The following is a 26,479-nucleotide window of genomic DNA, read 5'->3' on the forward strand; positions in this document are numbered from 1 at the left end:
AAGCGGGGGGTGTTGCGACAGACCTCAGTACATGAAGCAACACTACATTTAACGCAAGCATGCTTCATCAGGGAAGTGACAGTTGTTTTTCTTTTTTTCTGTTTTTTTTTTTTTTAACAGGAGTTGATTTATTGTTTTAACTCCACGGATCTAAGCACAGATCCACATAACAGCTTTGGTTATGTTTATGGTGTAGCAGCACCACCTGGTGGTTAAGCTGCAAATGGGCTTCTTTGTTTTTTTCCCTTGGCATTCTGTAGGGAGTTGAGTGAAGGGATTTATCCAATCGAGGATGCTATAGGGCAGACTTACAAAACGAAAAGCACACCAAGTGAACTAAAGGCGAAGACTCTATTGGTACACTGTGCGGCAGTAAACTGCCTGAATGACACCCATTTACAGAACATTTCTGTGTCTTGTTTCAAGAAGAGTACGTCACCAAAGTTGGCTCAAACCTGAAATAACATAACTATATTGATTCCGCTGCTCTGGGAGCACTGGGACTTCTAAGAAATCTCTGCCATATCATGTAAACACCTGAGGACTAGATAAACCAGCCCTCAAAGGAGTATTGTGAAAGCTCTTCAGGTCTGAGCCAAACTTTGGAAAAACTAAAAGCTTAGGGAAGTTAAAAGCTAAAGTAGCTTGTTTTAAACAAATAAGTTAGTATGAGGGTAAATGATGTGGAAAATAGTTCGGTTAAACCCTCCGACACAGCAGTTTGATGTGGCCACATCTGTTAAACTGTGACTCATGGGAAATATTTTTAAGATGTCGTAGCCACTACAGCACATACAGCATTTTTGCGTCACACTTGTTTCCTCTTTCTTTTTTGGGACTCAGAATGTTGCTGATGTGGCCTTGCCTTAAAGGAAAAATCCATTCTTCAATATTCTGTTATGCATCAATTTGTCATTTTTGCTGAACCTGCTTTATTTAGTGATTTCTGACTTTACTTAAAATGGCTTTCTGCATGCAGCTTGCTGAGAGTTTATTTGGCTATTTTAATTTTCATTTTGGTGCTTATATAATATTATTATTATTATTTTCAGCTGTACGGCTAGCTCGTTACATTCAGCATAAAGTAGCAAAAACCTCACTCGGTGAAGGCCAGGGCAGATTGAGTCAGTGGCATCTTCATCATGACCACATTAAAAAGACACTGGCACAGATCCCCCATTTTTTTGTAGCCTCATCAGCTTGGAAAAAACTTTGTAGTTTCTCCAGAGTCATTTCATTTACTGATAAGATATTTGGAAGTATGATACTGATTTGACTTTTTCAGGTCTGAGAAGCTATGTTAAAAACGAAAAATCTTTTTATCTTAGGTGTTTATATTAAATGTCCATCAGACTGTCTTTGAGTGGCCTGCCCGGTTTTTTAGGCTGGTGTCACATTACTGAGCCTGCCCCCAGTGTAGATAAATACAAGTGCTGTAAAGCCGCAATGAAGGGAAGTGACTGTGGTGGCTTGCAAACTGGTTCTCTTTTTATCTGTCTTTTCCTTCCTTGAGCTGTAAAAGCACAAAGCAGTTACTGTTTCCTTTGACTACCGGATGCCAGTGCGGTGACACATCAAGAAAACCAAATTTTTTTTTTTTTTAAAAGCAGCCAGTAAAACCAAGAGAAGCTTTCAGAGTGATTCCACTGTGGTCCAGTGTCAAGGCAGTACAGTGGACAGTCCTGTGGATGCACTGATGCTAAATTACAGTATTTGTACAGAAACAGTCAGTCAGTCAGAGGTGTTTAGAAATCATAACAAAGCTTCTGTATTGTCTGTTTCTGTTACAGTAAGAAAAACCAAGCTTATAGAAACATTTATCACTTGTGGTTAATCCAAACTTCACAGTGTGACTCACTGTCATTCAGTTTACAGCAGCAGGACTAGAGGACGTGTAATGCATGCCACCCTGGAGAACGTTTGACCCCTTGTAGCACTTTGAGCGCAGTGTTTTTATGAGCAGTTCCCCAATTGGCTTGTGTGTCTGTGAAATGTACAATACATTCTGCTAAGAAAGACTGAATGTGAACATGTATGTGTTGGCTGTACAAGAAAACTCAAACAAGGCACCTTTCAACAGATTTAAGTTTTACATTTCAAAATCCAATCAAAACAAAGAAATAATAAATAGGAAACTTTGCAAACCTGATAGATGCTTAAGAATCACCTGACAGGACATCAAAGGCGTCACCTTTCCCTTTTTGTGTTATGAACAGAATGAGATGTCTGATATCTGTTTACAGTGGAGGACTGTAAGTCTTGGCAATGATTTGCATCAGTGCATCTACAGATTTTCCTGCCCCTCAGTGTAAATGATGGAACTGTACTGACCTGACCTGAGCACGCACAGGTTTTGGGATCATTTTGATTCACCTGATTAAAATTTCTTTTTGTTCTTATGGCAATACGCTGTATATTCAATATACCCCGGTGTACAGCTGCATTATATGGTACAGTTAAGTCTATTTTTGTATTTTAAAAAAAAAAACGGGAGATTGTTGGGTTTCCAATGAGTATGTGACACTGTCAGAAGGGATTTTGAAAGTTTGTACTGACAGTGTAATCTTGCATTAAAAATGAGGAATTAAACCCTTTTTTTAAAATTTTTGGTGCTCATTGGAACCCCAACAGAGTGTTCCTTGTTTAATTTACTTGTTCTTACTCGTAGCCATTGTAAAATCCCCACCTTATACTGTGTGCCTGCTGATTTGTTTTTGCACTATATACACATCTCCAACCCCTGGCAGAAATGCCTGCTGAAAAAATTCTTGCATTTGCCAAAAATGTCAATGAATAGTCGAGTGAATGGTGTCGAGTTGGTTGGAAACTGGATGGCTGCCAGGGGGAACATGATTTTTGATTTTCCCTAAATGCACAAATCAAATGTTTCAAAGCCAAATGTCCCCATCTTTTCCTTCTATCTTCTTCCTGTAGAGTCACACATGAGATGATCTGATTTGCAGTGCAGGATAAACCTGATCAATCGAAACTGTGTGAAAGGTTAAAAGTCAGATGAACATGTGAATCTACCTTCTGTCTTTTTATTTCCGTCCCTCCCCAGTGTGTGTGTGTGTACTGTTTACGTTCAGATTTTTTATTGTACATTTGGATGTTAATAACATCTTGTTGTAATTATAAATAAGCTTGTATATTGGTGTTGTTTTGATGCAATTTATCTTTACCTCAAATGATTTTTTGGATATATTGGACCAATAATTAAAACAAATGAATGCATTTCATTCTTGTCTGCTCAGGTCCTCTCATTTCATTTGTTGTCGTTAACAGCTGAAAAGCCATTTGTAAGTGCACAAGAAACTCTTTTACAGTTCACTCCTCCATATATTTTCTTGTTGCTTACACCAACATAAATCGTACCTGTAATAACTCTGACAAAATAGACTAAAAAAATCTCAACAATAAAAGTAGGAGTATGCTTAGAATAAAAACAAAGAATAATAAAGGCTGCATCATTCCCTTCACGCCTGCCATCAATGACAGGAGATTTCCAAACTTCTTTTCCTATTGAGGTCACAAACAAAAGTACACGAGCTAAAATGTAAATATCAAACCATATATGGTATCTTTCAGATAAGTTAATGCAGTTCAGTGCTTTACAGCCAAAACAGTGCAAACACTCAACTATAAAAAAGTAACAGCTACAAAGACACGTTAACAGAAAGAAAATCAGTTTAAAAAAAAAAAAAAATCTTTTTCAGGCAAATGTTTCCTTGACACTGTCAGCCTTTCCTGACCTGCAGGTTCAGAAGTCAGCATGTAAGTCTTATTCCCCTCCAAAATACCATCAAGTCCAAAGACGATCACTGCAGGACTGCACATACACACCATACACCATATCCTCACTGACTGCATATATTGGCAGATATACTTTGAAAATCCAAACTGTGTCAAATTTTGTATTCCTGCATTAGTCTAGTCTTGATATTTCATATATGTTAGATATTTACAGCTGAAAGCAAACTGAACGTGATCCAGTTTGAGCAGGTTTACAACAGGAAACTTGTTTAAATGTATAGTGTCAGTAGTTTTTATTCCTACTCCTTCTGTTTTGCTCACAAGGGGCTTCTCATGTATGACATATTCTGTTGTGCTGAAATCACACTTGGTGCGTTGTCACGTATATGACTCTGGTTGTTTCAAAGCATTTTGCACAAATTTCACTGACTGATGCCAAAAATTCAATAGCTGGAAACTTTCTTGTGAGTGACTGTGTTGTGATATGTCCACGCAAATGTCTCTGTGCATGTCTGCCCAGGCTTCATTAAAACGTACAAGATAATTTTTATATAAAATGTTCATGTAAACATAAAGCCTATAGGAACTCTTACTCTATCAAAGTGTCTATAGTTTAAACATTATAGGAAGTGAAACTGAAGGCACTGCTCTGCTTTTGCCCAAAGTCTCTGTTTGCATCTGCATCGTACCAAAACTGAATCGGTGCTGGCGATGATGTCATCAGTCTCCCTCGATCCTCTCGTACTGACGCCTTTGAGGAGATCTACAGCCGACGATACTGGAGGGAGGACAGAGGGAATGTTCTGATAAGAGGAGGTGTGTTTTTAAATCTGTTTTATATTCACGGTTGTGCATCCTATCAACAGAGGATATGAAGAATGCTATATGGCCAAAATAATAAATAAAACGTGAAATAACACTGCTCAGTCCATAAGATATTCATGATGGGAATAATAAGTGATGATCATGACAGGCCTACCTCACAGAAGTAAAACAAAACAAAAATAATATACAAGTAATTTAGAAAGTTAGAAAGAATACACAAATGTGCTAGCTGTTCCTCGAAAAGAAACATATGACAGTGGAAAATTCGAGCAGGTGTATTTTTGAAAACGCTGACGACCTTCTAAAGTAACCAAATATTTTGTTAAAACTACAAAGTGCTTACATTGCAAATGCCGTTTTAAGATTTGTTTAAAAATACATTTTCATACATTTTAAAGAATAATTGTTTAAAATATTCAGAAACAAAACAACTGATAATGGATTTGTTTCACTGAAAAATTAACTTGTCCTGTGGACAAATATGAAATAAAACCAAAGCAGACCAATTGTTTTCACCACCGTCAACATTATACTGTCCTCCCCCTACCTGATGGGTATCATTCCCAGTACTGTGAAGATGCTGGAAAGCGTGAAGACAAAGCCTGGGAACCAATCCAGGGTTCTCTGATAGATCTTAGTAAAGGCAGGGAAGTATGCCAGTCCAGCTAACTTCAGAGACAACTGCAGGGAGGTGAGAGTGATGCCTGATGGGAAGGAGGACAGAGAGATCAAATTAAAGAGAAGTAAACAACGCTCAGAGAGAAAACATATAAATATAGTTTCTTTTAAACTCTCACAGAGATAAGACATGTTGAGCGAAATACAAATGCAAATTTGCTTTTTTGAAAAGAGTAAGATACAAAGATTGAAACCACTCTTCTTACATCTGCACAATAAATATACACCAGCCAGCCACAACATTAAAACCACCTGTTTAATATTTTGTCTTATGCTGCCAGAATTGGTGGTGGTGTGTGTGTCTTAGAGAAGATCCACATGAATGCCAGAACCCAAAGTTTCCCCCACAGAACACTGCATTGTACACAGATGATTAATGTTATTCACTTCACCTGTCATTGGTGTTAATGTTATGGCTGGCTGATGTGTAGCTACCAGCAAAAGACTGGAAACGGGGAACCCAACTCCACCCAAAGGCAGCATAATCCACCCATCAGCACCTCTAAAGCTCGTTTATCATCTCTCACTTGTTTAATCTCTACAAATACTGAAGTGTAAAAATACTGGGTTCTTGTAATCATATGTATTTTTTTCATTGTGCTGAATGTGTGCATGTGGGAAAAGGGCCAAGACTGCTAGTGTTTGTGTTTGCATTGCACTGGCTTCTCAAACAGACGTCATGTCAAAGCAAACACGCAATGAAAAACCCTGACAATGAGTAACCTAGCTTCTCTAGACATCGATGAACCCAGTCTGCGTGTGTTTGGGTGTGTGCGTGTGTGTGTGTGTGTGTGTGTGTAAGAGAGCGAGCAAGAGAGGAAGCAAGACATTCTAACCTGTGGTAGAACTGGCTCTTTGTGATGCGTCATGTTTTTTTATTTAAACCAGCCTGACTGCACGTTTCCAGTATACACCACTCCCACATGTGTGCACACCCATGAAGACACACTGTATACACACACACACACAAGATAAACTAAAGACTAAAAAGGATGATGAGCATCATCAAAATCTATGAATTACCAACTCGCAGGTCATTTATCCATCATGCAGTTTCACAACCCTGCTTCATTTTTCAAAGCTAACACCACCCAATTTACGTAGCTTGCTCACAATGTTTGGGATTTGAGGTTTTAGAGGAACTTCACAGTCACTGCATATATTCTGCTTTATGTCGTAACTGTTTCTCAAAACATGATATTCAACCAGACACAGTGAACGTCTTATCTGCTTTCACTGTGAGCCATGTGATTTTACTAAATTGGTATCAGTATTTTTTCTGACCCATCCATGACCTTTAGAACACAGACTCAACTTTTAGATGATGACAGGTTGTCATCCCTTTTCCACAACTTTCTCCTGCACTCACTCCGACATGCTCTGATTCTGCACTTCTATGTGATCTCACAACTCAAACAACAGCACAACACTTAATGCAGCCAGGGGCCTCAGATTTCTTGTTTTATATATTTAAAAAACTCTTTTATGTTTAGTGGTGGAAAGCAAATAGGCTTGATTTTATTTGCCCAGGTTCTGAGATATCCATCTCTTCCTCCAACCCAATACAAAGGAGATGAAAGCTGTGGAGTTTGTATGGGCTATGCAGTAAACATTTTTCTTTAAAACTATTTTTTTCAGAGTAAATAGTCCCTCTAAAAACACTAGTGTGTATTTGAATAATAGTGCGATTTAATTGTCTCTACAGTCATTACTGATCTGTAGTGCTTTCACACACCTACACACAGTGAGGTGACATACTCACCACAGGAGGAAGCTGGGACCTGCTGTGAGAGCAGAGATCTGATGGTGGGCATCGGGATGAGAGCAAACAGGTTGAGTGAGCGAGCTGTGGGGAAATGAACATTGATTAATTCATCCACATTGTCCTTTTGTACAACCCGTCACCCACCATCATACTATTTTCCCTCATTGGCAGGAAGCGTGTCAGGTCTCTAATGGAGCTAGTTTTGCATTAACTCACCCACGTCACCTAAACAATCAGTCCATAACCAAACATGAATGGCCTTTTTTTGTCTTACCACAAGTACTGTGATGAAAGCTTTTCCATTTGTTTTTGTGTTACTGAGCTTACTGCTGGCTTACTTTGGTGAAGAAAATTGGGTGTTTTATATTTCTGTTTTGTTTGGAATTAATATAAGAAGTTAGCATTTAAAGGAGCTGAGCATTAAAGTTAATAGAAAGTGTAGAAGGCACTATTTTTCAGTGTATCTTTTGCTAAATCAGAAATATGAGTGTTGGCTTCTCCTCACTCTCACTTCCTCCTTTTGGTTCCTAAATTTTTACAAGTTGTGCTGATATCCCAGATCTGTCATAGAGGTGTTTCATGTTTTGAGGCAGTGAGTACGAAACCGGACAACTTGACTTTTAACACAGATAACATGAATTCAGTTCCTCGTGCTTTTACTGAGTCAGACCTGGAAAAACAACACAACCCTAGTTTTTCTGCGTTTGGCTGTGTTAGTCGTTTGGCTAAATGAAAACAAAGACGAGGATCTGGTTGCTCATGTGGAACATAAACCTGATACCTGCTTCTCAAATTTGTGGAGATTTCTTCTTGTTCTCAATTTCATACCAGTGTAAATTGGTGCACAGCAACCAATTTAAAGTGTGGTGGGATTTTCTGACAACGTAGCTAAAGTAAACCATTAATCAAAAAGTGATTAAAAGTGACAGGTTAATTTAAAAGAAAAATAAGCGTTATTTGCGGTTTCATTTCACCCCGGCAAAACGATTTGACTACAGAGTAACCCAGTTGTAAAAAATGTAAAGAAAAAAAAAAGAAGAAGATGCAGTTATTATTCCAGTCCTATAATATATGTTTCATTAAAGTGGAAAAAGAAATTGGTGAGTAGCAACCTGTGTGAATTTTTTGGGAGGGTTAAAATGTCCATTGGCTGTGATCCAAACAAACTTTGTCTCAGTCTTGAGGTGCTCAGTCTTACCAAGGTAGAACATGTAGGTTGTAGTGACAAAGGACATGAAGTAAATTCCTGAGGCGAACGACAGCATGCCGATCAGGACGAGCGTCACGTCGCTGACGCAGCGACGAAACACAATGACGCCGAGGAAACTGGTGAGGAAAATCATGCAGCCTGCTGCGTTCCCATAACCCACCTGTAGGAAGACAATGAAAGAGAAATTAAAAGTGTGACAAAATGAATACACAGCTTAAGATACATAATAACTCGCAACACATAAATGCAAAATTGCCACCCTCACGTTCTATCTTTCTGGCAACAAAATCAGACTAGAAAACCTAAACACATACATACAAAGGGAGCAAAAGGTCACCTGAGTGGCGCTCCAGTTAAGTGGCTCTTTCAACACAAAAATGCCCAGTATTTCTATGGCTCCACCCACTGCAGAGCCGTACAGCATGGCAGCTACAAACAGCAGAACCACGTTCACCATGTTTATTCGAGCAGGGGCCTCGGCGGGAACGTTACTGGAGGCTTTCGAAAGGATGTGGGGCTCCTCCTCTGGCTCTCGGCTGGGTACCTGTTTCACCTTGAATTAAGATGGAGACATACATATTTGACATCTGCATGAGCTCTAAACTGTTCATCTAAATATTACTGCTGCAGTGAAGTGAAAATGAGAGATAAAAAAGCTAAAAATGCGGTTCTGATAGCATGACATAGTGGAAAGCAACGTAACCAATCCATGAACTCACTTTTATCGGAGATAATGGGGAAAAACAGGCTCATAATGAGAGTGATTTGTTTGAGAAATTACAATCCAAAGAGTGAACAAGATACAAGACCAACCAGGCCATCAACCGAGACATGTCTGTCCATCATCTTTACAACATACATTGAAGACCATTTGAGAGTAACTTTGAAATGGTCCTTGATGCCTTCTCATAGACTGTGAGTAGAAATGGGAAGATGGAGAGGTCCACCACTTGAATATTGTGTGTGTTGCTGTAAGATGCACAGGAAATGAAGAACACATACTTGTGCACCCTGTCATGCAGAATACCCCTGAGAAATATGGATAGGATTCCACTGAACTGAGCTCACGCTATGTGGAGACCCAGAAGAGAATATGTTACAATGTTACATGCTTACCTTTGTGTACCGGAGCACCAAGAAGCTTCTACAGACTGAATGAAGGGATTACAGTTGTACAGCTCTTCTATCAGTGCCCAATTACTTTAATATTGGTCATTTAATCTGCTTGTTTCAATCATCACATGCATTTTTAGAAATGTGGGGAAAGTGAACATGCTTTCATAACAGGCTTGTAAAATTAAAAATAATTTAGATAAGATTATCAAATCCTAACCAAATAAATCAGGTATGTTGTTTATGTTGTAATCATAATCATAAGTATGTTGTAAGTAATCATAATCTGACCAATCTAGGATGCAGCCTGCGCCTCGAGAGACACAAAAATGAAAACACATACAACACATATCCATAGAGTGGACATAATACAATCACATGCACACCGACCTGCAGCAGGAATATGGAGTGTAGGAGGCAGAGCAGGTGCAGCAGTGTGCTGACAGTGAGCAGGATGGTCCCATGGCCCACACTGGAGCTGTACAACAGGAACAGATGACCCGACACCAGGCTGCCCACCAGACCCACTGTCCCATACAGCAGCTCCACTCTCATCATCGCCTGCATGACACAGACACGAACGCACATGACCTCAACAATTCATTTTGATGTTTAAAGTTTGTTTATTTATCAGTCAGATAACTTTTTTTTCAGTTTTGTAGTGTTTTTCTGGTATTGTTGGTTATGTTTATGCCAGTAGTTCATTTGTCAGGGGGCAAGAATAACAGCAGCAGTAACCAGCACAAAGGTGGTTAAATAGTTTCAGAAGGTCTTTTAGATGGGCATAAGAACGCACATTTTCTCACCAAAACTAGAGAGAAATATCTGGATTTCTATCTGTAACAACACTCCAATATAAGAAGAAGAACCAGGCCTGCATTCAACGAGCCGGACTTTCAATCCACCAAAATGTGTCACACTTCATCCACACAAAACATGCAACAAACACAAAGTTCCACTAGACTTCTAGTTTCATTTGTTATACTGCAGAAATGAGCCGGCTTCCTGAACAAACTTCACACAAAAATGGAATATTCCGTAGTTAGTGCTAACAGTGCTCATTTAATGATTCTGAGAATAAGAGTTTTGCCTGGTCCACACAGTGGGGTCAGCAGCTGAAAAAAGAAGGACTTCTACACGCACTTCACGCAACACCAAACCAAAGCACTGACCTTGGAGCGATCTGTCTGCGTGGAGCCGAGGGACGCCAGCGTCATCACGCCGGGCCAGAAGGTGCAGAAGCCACCGGACAGCCCGAAGAGAACCGCCGCGCCGTACATCACCTCCAGCGGGAGGCGGAAGATGACCACCAGGAGCAGGGTGAGCCTGGACAGCAGGTAGCCGCACAGGGGCACCGCGATTGGGGCTCTCCTCCAGCCACGGTCGCCTAACCTGGCCAGGAACAGCGCAGGCAGGATCGGAGTCAGCTGGATGATGAGGTTGTAGATCATGTAGAAGTCCGACATGGCTTTTTGCTGGCTGTCCTCCCTGGAGAGGTGGGTATCGGGGTAAGTGGCGTTGGCACACCGATCCTTGGCCACCATCTGCAGGGCGGTCTCGAAGAGAGTGCTGCCCAGCTGCTCCAGCACGAGTATCGGCTCGATCTGCCGGAGCAGCGTGAAGGCTGTCTGACACAACCTCGGCACGACCATGATCACACTTTTTTAGATTATTCAAAGAATAATGAGTGAAGACAAGTCATTAGAGTAAATGTGTAGATTCTCAGAAGTCAGCAAAGCAGATGTTGAACTTTTTCTCATTAGAACAACGTTTTCCTCCTGTTTCCCAAACCGACTGCGCGTTTGAAAGTAAAAGCAGCCAGGAGGAAGAAAATTACACATTGCGTCACACGCCACGCCCTCCTGCCCATGTGCTCGACCGACTCAGCTGGGCGTGCTGAAAACGTAAACTGTGTACGTGTGAGAGGCAAACATTTGTGAAAACAGCTCAAAGGCAATGCAAACTATCCGATCAGTCCTCTGCGGTGTGGTATCAACAAAAACACGACCCCGACTGTCTGAGTTTTAGGCTGAACTGTGGTTTTCTTTGCATCAATTCATTTTAGTTGGCTTAAATTTGCCAGTTAATCACTTGCTTATTTAGCCTGTAAGATGCCGGAGCCCAAGCTCACTTTGCCAAGCTGCATCATTTTATGTTAAAAAAAAAAAGCCAAAAAGATTCAGTTTATAATGATGCAAAACATAATGGTAAAAAAAGCCAATCCTCACATTGGAGAAGTGAAAACTACAGCAGTGGCATTTTACATTTCGTGCTCTAGTTTTTGTCAAAATGATCCCAGTGGTTGCTGTTGAGGGAAGATTCAGTATCTGGAGAGTTGGCTCCTAAAAACCACTGCATTCAAAAACTCTGCATTGCATTGACAAACAGTCAAAAAAACTGACAGCCATTAAAAAAAAAAATAAAAATACGAGAATGAAGCACTCGGAAATCCCAGAAGTACAAGTTTTTGTTTTTAATGAGAAAATATTCATAATATGTATTGTAGGTGTATAACTGTGAGCCTTACATGTGCTATAAAATAACAAAGCATAGCATGAGCGTTACAAGTGGTTAACATAGGAACAGTGGGTATACTGTATAATAAGAGTTATCACACACTGACAGTGTGAGTGCCACACTGAAGCTCAGGGGCTTCTGTAGGCTAAAACAATCTACCAGCATTTAAAAATGATAAATAAATCATCTCTGCACCATTAATTCAAACAGCACAAGCGTAATAATAATAATAATAAACCACACAATATATATCTTCTCTGTGTTTGCATGATGTCTTATACCATTTCAGATGCACTGTAGTGTATTTAATGAGAGCTTGAACTGATTTTGGGATGTGTGAGTGTGTGTGCGTATAATAACAATGTGCCGCTGCAGCTACAGTACAGTTGTGAAGCAGCGATTTGCATGATGTTGCTTAAAACTCGAATAAAGCTTAGACACAGTAGACGCTCCGCTGCCATTCAGAATGGGCCACTGAGAAGCTATCGTCCATAACAAAGGATCCTGAAAAAAGCGTCTGATTAAGAGCACTGTTTTCTCTAAAATATCTCTCATGTGGAAATGCATCAACATACCAGTAAAGCAAGTGCTTTTAATACTGTGTGACAGCTCTAGTAATGTTCCTGATGTCTGGAAAACAAACAGATTCACCTTTATTATTTGTTCATTAACCCATGTGACCCAAAAAACCTAATGAAAAGGGGACGCTAGTCCTTTAAATACCTTTTTTTTCATTTTTATGTTATTGCATGGGCATTAAAGCAAGTAAAAGGAGGATACTCTGGAACCACTGTGGGTTTTTTGTTTCAGAGGAACATTATACAGACACGAGCCTGTGGTTTTTGCTTCTGGTTGGGGGAGTTAGTGAAACCATGCTTCCCTCAGAGAGCATATTGTGAGAGAAAATTACTGCGACTGCTAGGAGAAACTTGCAACACACTCAGGATGGGACGGGCCCAATAAATATAATAAGGTTATTAGTGTCATTAGTATGCATCGATTCATTGTGTTTTTTGCAAGTTTGCCTCAGTGTACATTTATAGGTCAGGCATTAAAGGTCAGTGCCTCGCTGAAGGACACTTAAATAGGCCACGCTAGCAGATGTGGTGATCAAAATGTGAGCTGTGGTGGGCAGGAAAATCTTTCTCACCACTCTCCTGACAAAAAAAAAAAAAAAAAAAAAATCTCAAAGGCTCTAAAACAAGCTAATGAAACCTGAAAGGTAGAATCATTCTGCTGCTTTTTAGTTCACAAATACCATTTCTGCAGACCGGCTAGCACATTTCTACTTTAAGTTCTCACATAAAGACAGTCCTGTAGGCTCCAGGGAGTTCTTTATGATTGTTTTTGATTGTGGTTACTGTTTTATCTTTGAAAGCTGTTTTTGCACCTGGACAATCCACAGATATCACCACCACACAGCTGGAGGCCTGTATTGCGGCCATTTTTCGTTCATTTAACAAAACAGAAAATCACATCGTCTTGTAACGTCAAAGCTCACAACACATTTGGTTAAAAAAAAAAGAAAAAAAAAAAAGCTGACTGAATCTTGTTCTGAACAGAAATTCAGCCTGTTGTTGCATCCTTTTAATTAGCCTTCCTAATGATAGTCAATTGCCTTCTTTTCCCTGCTTGCTGTGTGCTTGTTTCAGGCTAGAAAAGGAGTCTAATGTCATGAACATAAATCAGTACTTTTTAAATAGACTTAAGAGCATAGGCTGACTACATACCAGCATTGTGTTTTGGTATAACAACTATTTTATAAAAAGCTTTTTCAATATTTTTCATCAAACTTTATCCTCAGCTAGCAAGGCATAGTAGATACACGGCATTTGCCCCACTGGAATCTCAACATACATGTTCATATATCAAATACACAGTCCTACCTCATTATAATACATGAAACGACTGCTTACATCAGAAAGCACAAGTCAACAAAGCGATGTAGCCGGTAAAATAAATGATTTTTTTGAATATAAAATCCCCAACACTGTCCTTTAATTAATACACAAACTGACTGAAGTGACGCAAACATGACCTGCATTAGCTTCCGTCTTCCCCGTCTGTCACCTCCTGCTTGAACTCATCACACTTAACAGACATGAAATAACTGCAGAATATTGTTTTATAGACTGACTTTCAATTGATTGTGTTACGTATTGTTTTTAAGATTTACTGAAACTGTAGTAATATAGAATAGGAGAAAATAAAATACATCATACATATCATGCATCCCAACAGTTACTGACTCTAAGGCAAGGCTGAACCCTGGATGCTTGATTAGAAGAGCATTCAAAAGTTCGAGGACGCAGAACCTCTGGAGTCAGCACTTAAGATTGAAAACAGATGATGGAAGGAACTGTGAACGCTCCCACCAACATGTCATACTTGTGTTATATCTGTACTGTGGTGTACTGTGGCACTGCGGGATGCTGAGGACAAAACTTTAGGGGTTCTGAGTGTGATGCTTCAGGTCTCATTTAGTTCAGACATTTTCCTGCAGCATCATCATCAAATTCACGTTGAAAAAAAAACCTGACAAAAATGATGTCTGAGTGTGTGTTAGTCCCTGTTTTTTTCCCTCCTTCCCTCCTTCTCTCAATCAGAAGTTTCTTTGTAGTCACTCTACACACACGTGCTTGTCTTCATCTTTTTTTCCTGTTGGTAATGAAAACCTTCCAACACATTTTCAAGATAATTGGGATCATTATCAATCATCCATTGCCAAAAGCATCATCAATAATTCTAAGCAACCAGTCAATATAAATTCCATTGATCTCAGGCTCATATTTCAATAAAACAAATTACAGGTAAAGGAAAGATCCTATGAATATTTAAGTCATTTAAGTCATTCAGCATCTACCAACTAGTAAAAACCTTCAATCCTAAGTACACTTCTGAACAGCTCTGTTAAACCACCAGAAAACCCTTTCAAAGTGTCTCTTGCATCACTTCATCAAGTTCATCTCAATACTTCAAATGTCGCTCACATACTCAGTCACTCAACATACTGCTGTGCCTTCAGTCCAAAGGTCCAAACACCACCACATGATGCATCTTTTCGATGAGCCCCACTGGTCAAACCAGTTGTACATGTGACCATCAGAATACTATTAGTAAAATAAATACTGTTTCCTTCCCCTCCCCTTTATCCTTCGCTTCCTCCTCCTTCTCCCAGTTGCATTTTTTCCTTCAGCCACTTCCACCTCCTTTGCACTCCATCCCTTCACTGTCTCTGAAAAGAGTTGTTTACTCTTCCTCTTCTTCCTCCTCTTCCTCCTCTTCTTCCTCTCCTTCCTCGTTGGCGTAAATACCGGCTTCCCACTTTCGCGCCATGTCGCTTTTCCTCCTGGTGACACGAGTGGCCTCCAGAACCTGCCAATTACAAAACAGTCCATCAGATGCACACATAGTCAGCATGAGCGAGCCGTTTGCTGACAAAACCCCTGCTTTTCCCCAGCTCAAGTGATATAAGGACAGCAACATCACAGTGACATTCACATGGCATGCAGTGTTTGTCAAAATCTGAGTTTGGTTTGCGCTTGGTTAAAGCATCCTGCATTAAAGCTTTCACATTTATCGACCAAACCAACTGAACCATCAAACGAAGCGCACCTACAGTATTTGACAACAAAAACAACAATAATTTTTCTTAATTTCAGGGAAAGTTTCATGCTTGAACATCAGATTTGTCCCACATTTTATGTTTTCCAATCACAGGCCTGAGACACACATGTAATCGCACACACGCTTGTAAACACATTAACACATCTTGACAAACAGGAAAGATTTCCTTGTGAGTGGGGATCTGGGGTGCAGGTAACTGTGGGTCTAAAGGTGCTTAGTTTAGCTCTGGTACAGCTGTGTAGAAGTAGGGTGGGAGATTTTATGATTTTAGATCCTAATCAATCTTGAAATTTAAGGTCTTCTTACTTCTTTTTCCACACATCATCTGACCTGACCGACTTGACAGATGCAGATGTGATGAAGCCAACTATATGGCTTTATTGATTGAATTACTTTATGTGTCTCTTTCTTGGGTGACATAATATAAATAATGCAATTAGATTTAGTTAAGATTGTTTAGATCGTGTTTGCGATTAAATCGACTGTGATGCTGTTTTTTGGGCGAATCCCCACTGCAATCATGTTGATTATTTCCACAACACTGAGTCCTGCTATTGTAACTTCAGAGTCCAGGTGATAATGATATCACATATCCAAGCACAACTCAGAAAGCTTGTTTTAAGCTTCTTACAGTCGAATACTCATTTTAAATAGGCATGCTGTGTATTTAGAAGAAAACTGACTACTAACTACTGTTTACTGTATCTATTTGCTAGAAAAAACATCATTAGCCGACGTCGGCACATTCTTTTCTAATATTTTTTAATTTCTTCATTTATTTTACTTTTTTAAATGGTGTACAACGGGCAAGTCAAAGTCTGTGTGTGAGAGTGTGTTTGTGTGGGATGGGGTGGGGGGGTGGTGGTCTCAAAGTCACACCATAACCATGGACAAGCACATGCAGCACCAACACCACAGAGCAGAACACTAAGGCAGTGAGACCACAAGCAGACCTGGGACCAGACACAACTATTTATTAGCTCTCCCTCATAGAATCCACCCAGTCTTGAGTTTCAGAAAATACATCCTGTCTATATTTTCTGGACTGGTTTCACATCTGGGAGACAGTTTGTGCGTCTTACTGTCCAACCAACTGCAATGTTGTGAACATTTAACGGAGCCTGGCAAAGTGGATGCCAGTGGAAAGCTCCACCCTTGTGACTCATCTGTATTTGGGAATTTCCTTTCTTATATGAACTGGAATCATCAAAACAAAATACTAAATACAACATGATTTTTTTCTACTGGTATAACTTAGGCTATGTCTCTCTTAAACCTCGGCGGAAACAGTCCAAATATACTGAGGAATTTTCACTTTAGTCTGACCCAGGTCTGTCAGTAAAATCAGTTAACAGAGCGGACAGGTACCTCGGTGGTTACCTCGTTAGCCAGCAACAAACGGGCATACTGACCGACCAGCAGGAGAGAAGCAACAATACACATAGTCAACACGTGATGTCTTCAAACAAGATCAACAATGACAATCCTGCTGCATATTCAAGATTATTTCACTTAAATATCTTGAACAATGCATGATACGTATGAATGAAATGTCATACTTTATTCAGCAGTATATGCAGGCGTGTCCTTTTTTTAATGTTATGAAAGTTTTTTCTATCACAAGTTAAACTAAATAAATCAGAAAATAGTTATTCTTTGTAGGCCTTTCCAGACAATTTAGTCTGCCAACATACAATACTTCCTGTCAAGATGAACCTAACTCTGATCAATGACACATTGTTCATGGGTTAGCATGGCATTAGAAAGAAATATTCATGTACCAAAAGTAAGACAAGATGGAGTCAGGACAGAAATCCCCACACATCTGTGCAATACTTTCATTTTCATTTCCTGCCTCAGGCTGGGAAATTCCCTTTGGTATTGTACAGTATTTGCTCAGTCCGACCAGGCCAGGCATTGAACTGTGCTGACATTAAGCACAAGAGTCAAACAGGCACGTAATGTGCCCTTTCCCCACCTCTGTGCTACTTTCACTCACGGAGTTGTTTTGTTTTTGCTGTTATACATGTTTGATAGCTTTGAATTATTTTTATTAGTTTATACAAAAAGTCCTCATTTCTCTCTACTAATTTAGCTTTTCCACATCTGAATACTTACACTGTTGTCCTCCAGTTTCTCCCTCCTCTTCACCTTGTGTGTTTCATAGTCTTCCATAAGTGTCTGCATGAAGTTTTTGGGTCGTGATCCTCCAGAGTCCTCACTGCCAGCGTCAGACAGGGCTCCTTCTGAGGGTGAGGGTGAGACAGGTGGTGCAGGTCGAACTTTCTCGATCTTTCCTGCACATTACAGGAAAACACATTAACACAGTTATGATAACAAGACGCAATTTTTTCATGTGTTATAACTGGTAAGTGGACAAGAAAAAAACAAACTATGACTATATTTTTCTCACCATGATATTTTTATTTTTCAAACACAGGAGCTACTCATAATATCAATGATGGCTGCTTTCCATTTAGGCTTTTTAGTTCTTGTGCCTGCTATTTTTCTTGCTGGATCATGCTGTAGCTAACAAGTAGGCTTAAATTGTATGATGATTTTATTAGTTAGACATTAGTTAGACTTCTCCTGCAAGTGTCCGCTATGAGAAAAGTCTATTATCTGCCATTCACCTGTCACAATGTGTTTGCGTCATTATTGCCACATGGTTGCATCAGAGCTCCACTGTTGTTTCTGATGTGCTGTGGTGTGGTTAAAGTATAGAGATATCATTATAATGAGAAAATAATGAGCCAGAAATGAATGTAGATGTGTTAATATGTTCATGTTTAGTCAGTTTTAATGTATCATGTCATTAGTCTAGCGTGTATTAAGTAGGGATAAGGTTGATGGGAATGTCATTAGTTTAGATATTTTGGAGTATTTAACAAATAAAAAATGACCTGTGGATGGCAAAAGAGGGGAGACAAGGGGATCAACAAAATTATTACAATTCATCTTGTGGTGGCTGGATAAAGGTGACACTGACTTTGCTAGGGCAACCAAGACAACCTCGTACCAGTTGACTAATACATCAGTACAATTCCAAAGCAGCAGAGTGCAGACTAACCTGGTGCTGTCCTCGCTGTCAGAGTGAGCCTAGCTGGCAGGCTGTTGCTCTTCATCTTATCTGCTGGCGATATGGTGGTTTGCCGCATCCCCGTCCTCACGTGACCTTGACTGTTGCTGGAAGCGTTGCTGGGGCGAACAACAACAGCGGGCTGCGTCTCTCTCTGTTTCTTCAGCTCCTCCTCTCGCTGCTGAGCTGCTCGGATCTCCTCCTCAATCATCGACAAAGTTCGCTGCTTCTTGGAGCGCAGGCGGAACGGGCCACTGGCTGGCTCACCCTCAGTGGCTCGTGCTGTCGCTGCAGTGCTACGCAACTCCGCTGCCTCTGAGTATTTGCTGAAGTAACTGAACTCTGGCTTCTCCGGGCTTGGAGGAGAAGGAGGACGGTAGACCGGGGTTGGTCTTTGAACTGGAGCTGATGCGACAGGAGCTGGAGCAGGATCCGAGGAGGCGAGCGCTCTAGCATAAGAAGATTGGATTTTGATCCTGGGGCCTCCGTTTTTGGGTCTCTGTGGTGGTGAGATGGGCTGAGAAGAGGGCGGAGAAGGCGTCTGGAGGTGTGGTTGTTCTGCTGGACCAGAAGGTTGCTGCTGCTGCTGCAACTCTGAAGTCTTCTCTTGGAAAACCACTCTGACCTCTGGCTGTCTGTCTGGCTGAGGAGACAAGTTGGGTGGAGCAGGACTGGAGGACACAGGGGACTGGAGACTGGGAGCTCCACCTGAAGACACGGGAGAGGAAGAAACTGGCACTGGGCTATTTGTAGAAGCTGAGGATGGAGACATAGCATTGCTCAGCTGTGAAGAATTCAAGTCAGATGGCTGCCAATCATCTCCATTCTGAGCTGCCAGGGCATTTTGGATGGCATTTTCAACAAGTACCCCTGCTTGGTACTCTAGCTCATCTTCTGTTGGACTGCAACTGGTTTGCCCATTGACTGGTGTGGTGGGCTGGGGGGTAGGCGGTGACACCGGGGTAAGTGGGAGCGGGGTAGGTGGTAGCGAAGCCCCACTGTCAGAAACATTATCCAAGCTAAAAACAGTAGTGTCCTGAGAACGGACAGACAACTCGTCTAATCCCGAGTCGGACTCCTCTGGGTGAAAAGATGGATGGAAGTGGCTCTTCCCTTCTTCCTCCTCACGGAGGATTGTCATTACAGCTCGTGCACAAGTAAATTCTCCTGCAAGACCTTCATCAGACCAGGTCACGTGACTATCTCCAGTTTCTGCAACAATGTCACAGCTCCCCTGGTTGCCCCTACTTATGGATTTTGAAAAAGGTTTGGCAGAGTACATCTGGAGAGCTACATCTCTCTTTGTTGTCTCCCCCTGCAGAAACTGCTTTCGGGCAGACGAGAAGTCGATCTGCTCCTCCACTACATCCACCTTCCTGTTTAGCTCTGGGTCAAAGGCTACCATTGTGGGAGGACCTGATACCTGTGGCTACAAATAGAAATTGGAGGACAGAATAAAAAGGAGAGAGTTAGAAGAAAACAAAGGAGAGAGCTAAAGGTGTGACAGAAAACAGACACTCATCAGCATTGCTTCAAAATGATATATTGTCTGTGTGTGTCTGTGTGTGTTACCTGTGTGTATGCATAAGCATGATTCTGTCTCTGTTGTTTCCTCTCCTGGTATTTCTTGAGAGATTCAAGCTGCTCTGCGTCAAGCTGTTCTTCCAAAGGAACCTTAAAAGAATGAATGGAGCAATCAAAAAAACACTCAATCGGTTTGCCAGGAAGTCAATTAAAATTGAAAACAAAGATTCAATGTGAGGCTACCTCCTGAGGAGGGTTCCACCAGCGCTGGGCAATCCCAGGGTTTTTCTTCACTGCCTGTTCTTTGATCAGCTCCTGACGTTCACGCTCCAACTCTTGAACCTGACGGGGGGAACAAACCGGGGCAAAAAGAGAATAGAGTATAAATATGCACAAGGAGCATTTCCAATCATTTCACATTAGCACTGGCTTTTCATGATAAGCTGACACTTTGCTCTGCATGCCAGTGTCTGTGAGTGCAGACCAATGAGGCCTGTTTAAGGCCTGTTGACGGGTTAAATAAATGTTTTCCATTGCTTTGCCAAGCAGTTGCATGGCCCTTGAGTCAGCCACATTATACCAGACTACTCTAAAGGAGGATCATAAATGTGACTCCACTAAAAAGGATCTTGTTTTCCAGTGAACACATCTGCCCTTTTGTGCACTGCTATTGCGTCATATGCTTGTGTTACTCGGGTTTAACTTATGAGACACACTTTAAATTTCAAGTTTCTTCCTTTCCTCATAACACCAGAGATGAGAGAGTACTAACATACAACATACTATATACTTATACAATTTTTGTGCCTGCATCGTAATGCCGAGGCCAGATTCTCTGTTTATACCAAGACCAAAATGCACAAACAAGTTCAGCTGTGCAGATGTACTTCTAGTTTTAAAGTTGTTACTATAAAAGGAGGACTCATTTTTAGACACTCATCTGGAAGTATTAACACTATGAGTAGTAGGAAAAAGTAACCATTCACTTGAAGCTTAATATTTAATTTTTAAGCTTACCCTGTTATAGTTTAACATAATCAACACAGACATTGAGTCTAGATAATAGCAGAATCTTTGCGTTGTTTTTGTTGCTGAGCCTAAATCCTGTATCTGTTACAACTGATACATTATCGAACAGCAGTGTACCTCCTCTGTGGGTCGTCTCCTTGTCACCCTGACCTGCTGCTCTTCTCCAGGGGAGAAGAGTTTCGCTGGTCGTCTCTCCTCCTGAAATGCTCTCAGCTCAAACTTCGGTGCGCTGCGACCTGACTCTTCTCCCTGCACATGTCCGTTGGTCCTCACTGGAGAGTCCTCCTGGTAGAGGAATGTGGTTTGTCGCTGCCCCTCCACAACAATTGAGTGGTGATTGACAGGAGAGGAGGTGGACACACACACAGAAGGAGAGTTTCCGTCTATGCTGATTGGTCTGGTGTGTTCTGACGGAGAAGAGGTTCCATTGGTGGGTGTTTCTGAAGCAGCGTCTAAAACCTGGTCCAAGTAACAGATCTCCTGTAGGCACAGCAGATGATCAAAATGCTGTTGTGTACAGTTACTATACATTATATTAGCAAGGAGATAATATGAGGATGGGAGGACAAGCCATATTCTATGAATAGTTGATTTATCACAGTAAATTCTGTGAGACTGTGCCAAAACCAGCACAATTCCCACTAAGCTGCAAATAAATTGCCTCAGTTGAAGGTTTGGTGTTGATATCTGCTCCATTTCAGAGTAAATAAAACAGGAAACTGGACATTTGAACTCGATCTTGCTCAGAGAACCTGCATACCTGCACCACCTCGCTGTCAGGAGTGTCTATTTTCACACCAGCTGCATTGTGACCTCGGCTACTGGGGCTGCTGAGGCAGCCATGTTGAATCTGCTGGCTCTCCAGTTCCATGGTTGCAGGCCTATCAGTGATAACGCAGACCGATTCCTGGAAACTGACGCTCTTCAGGGTGCGCTCTCTTGGTATTGCTTCACTGACATCCTCGGCTGCCTGCCACGATTTCTTTGTGTACAAAAAAGAAAAAGAAATGATGTTCAGAGATACTGCAGGGAGGGGCTGTACATTGTCTCATGATCCCTTTAAGTGAAACAGTGTTTGCTCAGAGTAAAAGATAATCTGTCAGACTCTCCCTATTCTCTCTCTCTAAAAAAACAAAAACACATACACCTTACACAGACACAAACCACACACTTAGATTTGACTGTCTGCATTGCAGTAGTTCAGTGAGTCTGCAGCTGTAGTGTGTGACTGGTTCCCAGCACTAGGGGGCACCAACTCCCATTCTGCTTCCATAATGTTGAAAAATAATGTAACTTCAATCAGTATGGTAAATAATAGGCAAATATTTCATATACATCAACTCTTTCTGCCTCACATTTCTTCTGGTATTCTGTAAACCACAGATAATGTGACAGTCGTGATGGCAGATAACTCATTTTACAATTTCGGGAGAAATGTTTGTAAAGAAGAGAAAGCCTTTATGTTCCTATACACAGAGTGGGCTTATTTTCTCCTGATTTAAGATCTGAATCTAATGGCCTCTACCTGAAATCACTTGACACTAACATAATACTTGTTCTACATAAAGTTTGTTTTAACTGACAAAGGAATCTGCAAAAATACTTTAGATTCTGCAGATTTAAAGATATCTCTAGCCTCACATTTACACACGTTCACGGCCTGTACCTTCCCAACCTCATCTGTTCACAGAGCACTTTTGCTGATGCATTTTTGAATTAATTGCCTGGCTTAAGGCCACATCATCAGTAGTTGTTATGAGAAACCTAAATTTCTCTACTGGGTTGGTGTCACAGCCTGTAGACACTGTAGCCAATGAAATAAGGTGTTAAAATGTCATAAAATTGCTTCCAAATGAAATTAAATCTTGCTGTAATACACCACATACATTAGGAACAGACATGTGTGAGATTAGTTCATAAAAAGAGGAACACTTTTATTCCGTGATGTAATTAAGAATAATGATGAGCAATAGTTCACACAGTTCCTCAATAATATTGTCACTGACAAGTGTGTTGCATCCTTACGAAGCGTTAAACACCGGTTAACGCAATACTGTGATTTTGACTTTTTTTTTTTTTTAACAAGAACCAAGCTCTTATTTTCTAAAACAGTTAACTAAAATAACACAAACCCATACTTCACTGCCACATTTCACTGACTGTGTGATTTATCCAAGGAAAAAAATTACATGAAGCGGTGGAGTGCCTGGTTAAACAACACGTTAGTGGACACATTGGCATGCAGGGATCAAACCTGTGACCTTTTGTTGTTGTGAACCATCCATCCGACACATTCCAGACCCACCGTTAGTGAGGAGTTGCATTTACACACTCCTGTCTTTACTGACCTTTCTGTTTCCACTGACAAACACCCTACTGGCTTTCTGTTTTACTCTATTGCACCCATTACACCGAGGATGTGTTTACTTCCATGAGAGGTTGTTGAACCCCATCTGTGTAACATGTGAGAGAGCGTGCATGGGGTTTTAATGAGGATCACTTCCATGAATTGGAACACTGTTGAGTTAAAGCACACATGGCCATAATGAGGAAGTATTTGCTTTTAACCCCTTTAAGACTCAGACACAGATTGCAGTTTAACTGCCAGCGCTTCTGCAGAAATCAGTGGCAGATTTGAGTCAAACTTAGTCTCAACATCTATAAAGAGAGCCGTCTAGCCTCAAATCTAGATCATTTTTCTTCCCTCCCTTTCAGTTTTTTGGTCCTTTCTTCAGCTGAATACAATCTCTTCGAGCTCTTTAGTGTTCCTTTTGTATCTTTTCCTTCCTCTCTTACTTCCTCTCTTCTCTCCGGGATTGTTCAAATGTTGAGCAGTGGTCAGTGAAGTCACATGGTGGATTATAATACCCTGCCCCTCCTCAAAAAGCCTTTTCTTGTCTATGGTGAAGCAACAGCCCCGTCTCTCCTCAGGCCAGCCTTCAGTCAGCTCTCCTCCTCCCTTCTATCCTCATGTCTCTTTTTTTTACAGCGAGACAAAAAATATTCTCTAGGGGAATTTTGGTGACCCATCTGGCTCTGTCACATGAGAATTCCTCACTTAATACTGTCTCATGAAGTGTCGGTTATGTTTCAGAATAAACACGTCCTCTTAAAGGAATACAAACCAAAATTCCATTTTAAGACCACGAAGAAGAAGGAGCAGATTAATGCACACAGTTTGAATGGTAGGCGATCTCCGGGCGGTATAAGCACAATGAGAGTCTACAGTCATGGTAACTCTGTGAGGTTGTACTTGGGGATTGTAGTGATTTCAGCTAAATGCTAATATCAACAGTGTTAGAATGATGATGGCCAGCAGGTGTAATGTTATCCATGAACTCCATCATCTTAATTTACTTGCTAACATTTGCTAGTTGGCATAAAATTGCAGCTGAGGCTGAACTTTTCTTCCATCTTCAGTTTCTTGTCTACACTCTTCTCACTTCTCACATACTCTGCTCATCAACAGGTCAAATGATTTTTCACCTGCTTAATGATAATAGCAACCATGTGAGGGCCAGATGTCACTCTTAAACATGCTCTCACTGACCAGGTAATCTGTCATTCAACCTGTTGTACACAAGATGCTGTATATGCGTGCATGTGCAGGAATGTGTGTGTGCAGTGTGAGTGTGTGTCTAACAGGCAGGACAGTGCAGAGGGGGAGGATATCCTGTTACTCCCTCAGGAAAACAGTACTACAGTACAGGAATGTCTCATATGCAATGGTGCTCCGCTGCACATACACATACACACGCTGAAAGGAGTGTGTATGAGACTACGGTTGTGCAGCAGTGCATGGGGGTGTGAATGTGTTCTTTCAAGTGTGTATGTGTACATGAGGTGTGTATTAATGTGTGTGTTTCTGACTCCCATTGAGGTGAGCTGACATTCCAGGCATAACTGGCTATCCTCAAGGCCTCGACTTTAATACCAGTGATGAGGGACATTACACACCCTGCCTGAACAGCAAAGTGTGTGTGTGTGTGTGTTTGTCTGTGAGTGAGTGAATGAGTGGGAAAAAAACATCTAAATAATGAAAAACTTAAAATTGTTCATAATTTGTTTGCATGTTTGAAAGAATCGGAATGTGTTCCTAGCAGCTGATGACGAGCAGTTAAGGCGCTGTTTGCATGTTCATACGCCCAAATGCCAAAGCAAAACTTACATAAATGTGAAACATAGCATCAATAGTCATAACAGCCCCGTATGCTCACACTGTGATTTGTCAGCTGTGTTTGTGTTTTTAAAAAAAGCATGGAAAGCAGGAAAGGAAAATTATACAAAGCAAAGACATTTTTAGCAGTCTAGCCTAATTTTAGGATCTATTTTAGGGTGAGGACACAGCTTTTGAGTTCTGAATTTGTTTTAATTAGTGTTAAATTAAAGTTGGGGTGAGGATTATGGGATTGATTACAGGATTATGTTGGTAAGGGTTCCTTTAAAGTATTATTTTATGCTTGGATTTGATCTTAAAGCTAAAAGTAGGGAAGGATTAGGTTGCTAAAATCTCAGTCTAAGGTTAATAATATAATTAAGGTTGGTTGAGGTTGCTGTGCTATGCACTGCACCTTTTATTGTTTTCCCTTTTGGATTAGTAAGGAACAGAACAATTCTCCTTTCATATTAACCCAGGAGCACAGATGAAGGTTAGTTATGTAACCAGGAGTGGTAAAGTTAATATTATAAGGGGTGGGAATCAGTGAAAGTTATGACCGGTATAGTAATACAGCCATAAGCCTTTCTGAGTCAGCTTACAATTAATGTTACATGTTCTCTGGAAATGCTGTCTCATTCTCAGCCTGTCGTCATTCCCATCTCATCTGGAAATGATTACGCTCTGACTGTGATGCACAAAAATCACAAACAAACACACACTCATACAATCTTTGCCGCATGCCTGAGACTCTGGGGGGTTTGTAAGCTAGAGCACATTTACCAGAATATGAATACACCCTGACTAGAAGTAAGCACACAACTTTGTCTTCTCTCCATCTCACACAAACATTTTTCATGACTTTCATATCATAGACCTGTATTAGAACACACTGTAGCGAGAACACATGGACACACACACACACACACACACACACACTACGCTCCTGCTGTGTGACCCAGTGCAGCCAGCGTTCCCGGCTCTGTTTCCCGGGCTAAATATGATCCTGTATGGTAACTGGAGACTGCGGCTGGTTAAATTCAGTGTTCATATACAAACAGGCTAGATTATAAACCCAGGCCAAGCAGCGCTATACAAGACATAGTCATGATTTCGGTCAGTCTCTGCTTTGGAGATAATAATAAGAAGAGACACTGACAAAGTAAATGAGGGGCTAAAGGGGGGGGGGGGGGGGGGGGGGGG

The 26,479-nt window shown here is 40.9% G+C and overlaps 2 protein-coding genes across 9 annotated transcripts in view; both read right to left on the reverse strand.

The window, feature by feature from the left end:
• Positions 1–1,047: 1,047 nt before the first annotated feature.
• Positions 1,048–11,171, reverse strand: LOC124051380 (thymic stromal cotransporter homolog). The gene is made up of 7 exons (XM_046374692.1): positions 10,517–11,171; positions 9,735–9,905; positions 8,569–8,784; positions 8,220–8,391; positions 7,019–7,102; positions 5,126–5,282; positions 1,048–4,531 (listed from the first exon to the last, which is right to left on the reverse strand). The coding sequence occupies exons 1-7, from the start codon at positions 10,994–10,996 to the stop codon at positions 4,474–4,476; spliced, it is 1,338 nt and encodes a 445-aa protein (XP_046230648.1). The 5' UTR covers positions 10,997–11,171; the 3' UTR covers positions 1,048–4,473.
• Positions 11,172–11,802: 631 nt separating this feature from the next.
• Positions 11,803–26,479, reverse strand: part of LOC124051377 (A-kinase anchor protein 2) — a 78,728-nt gene continuing 64,051 nt past the window's right edge. For 6 of the 8 annotated variants that reach the window (XM_046374686.1, XM_046374688.1, XM_046374685.1 and 3 more), the window contains 8 exons: positions 21,881–22,102; positions 21,238–21,600; positions 20,335–20,433; positions 20,140–20,241; positions 18,559–19,996; positions 17,607–17,785; positions 16,857–16,895; positions 11,803–15,236 (listed from right to left, as the gene is read on the reverse strand). In XM_046374686.1, the coding sequence (XP_046230642.1) occupies positions 15,111–15,236; positions 16,857–16,895; positions 17,607–17,785; positions 18,559–19,996; positions 20,140–20,241; positions 20,335–20,433; positions 21,238–21,600; positions 21,881–22,102 (2,568 nt within the window). In that variant the 3' untranslated portion in view covers positions 11,803–15,110. The remainder of the gene's footprint in view (positions 15,237–16,856; positions 16,896–17,606; positions 17,786–18,558; positions 19,997–20,139; positions 20,242–20,334; positions 20,434–21,237; positions 21,601–21,880; positions 22,103–26,479) is intronic. The other 2 variants (XM_046374684.1, XM_046374687.1) reach the window with 2 other exon arrangements.

Source organism: Scatophagus argus, chromosome 20 (assembly GCF_020382885.2).
Source record: "Scatophagus argus isolate fScaArg1 chromosome 20, fScaArg1.pri, whole genome shotgun sequence".
In the NCBI taxonomy this organism is placed as follows: Eukaryota; Metazoa; Chordata; class Actinopteri; family Scatophagidae; genus Scatophagus; species Scatophagus argus.

Excerpts from the sequence above, each read along its gene's own strand:
- LOC124051380 (XM_046374692.1), bottom strand. The coding sequence starts at position 10,996 with ATGGTCGTGCCGAGGTTGTGTCAGACAGCCTTCACGCTGCTCCGGCAG. Across the intron at positions 8,785-9,734 it reads ACTCCATATTCCTGCTGCAG|GTGAAACAGGTACCCAGCCG; the intron begins GTCGGTGTGCAT and ends TCTTAATTCAAG. Across the intron at positions 4,532-5,125 it reads CTGGGAATGATACCCATCAG|TATCGTCGGCTGTAGATCTC; the intron begins GTAGGGGGAGGA and ends TCCTCCCTCCAG.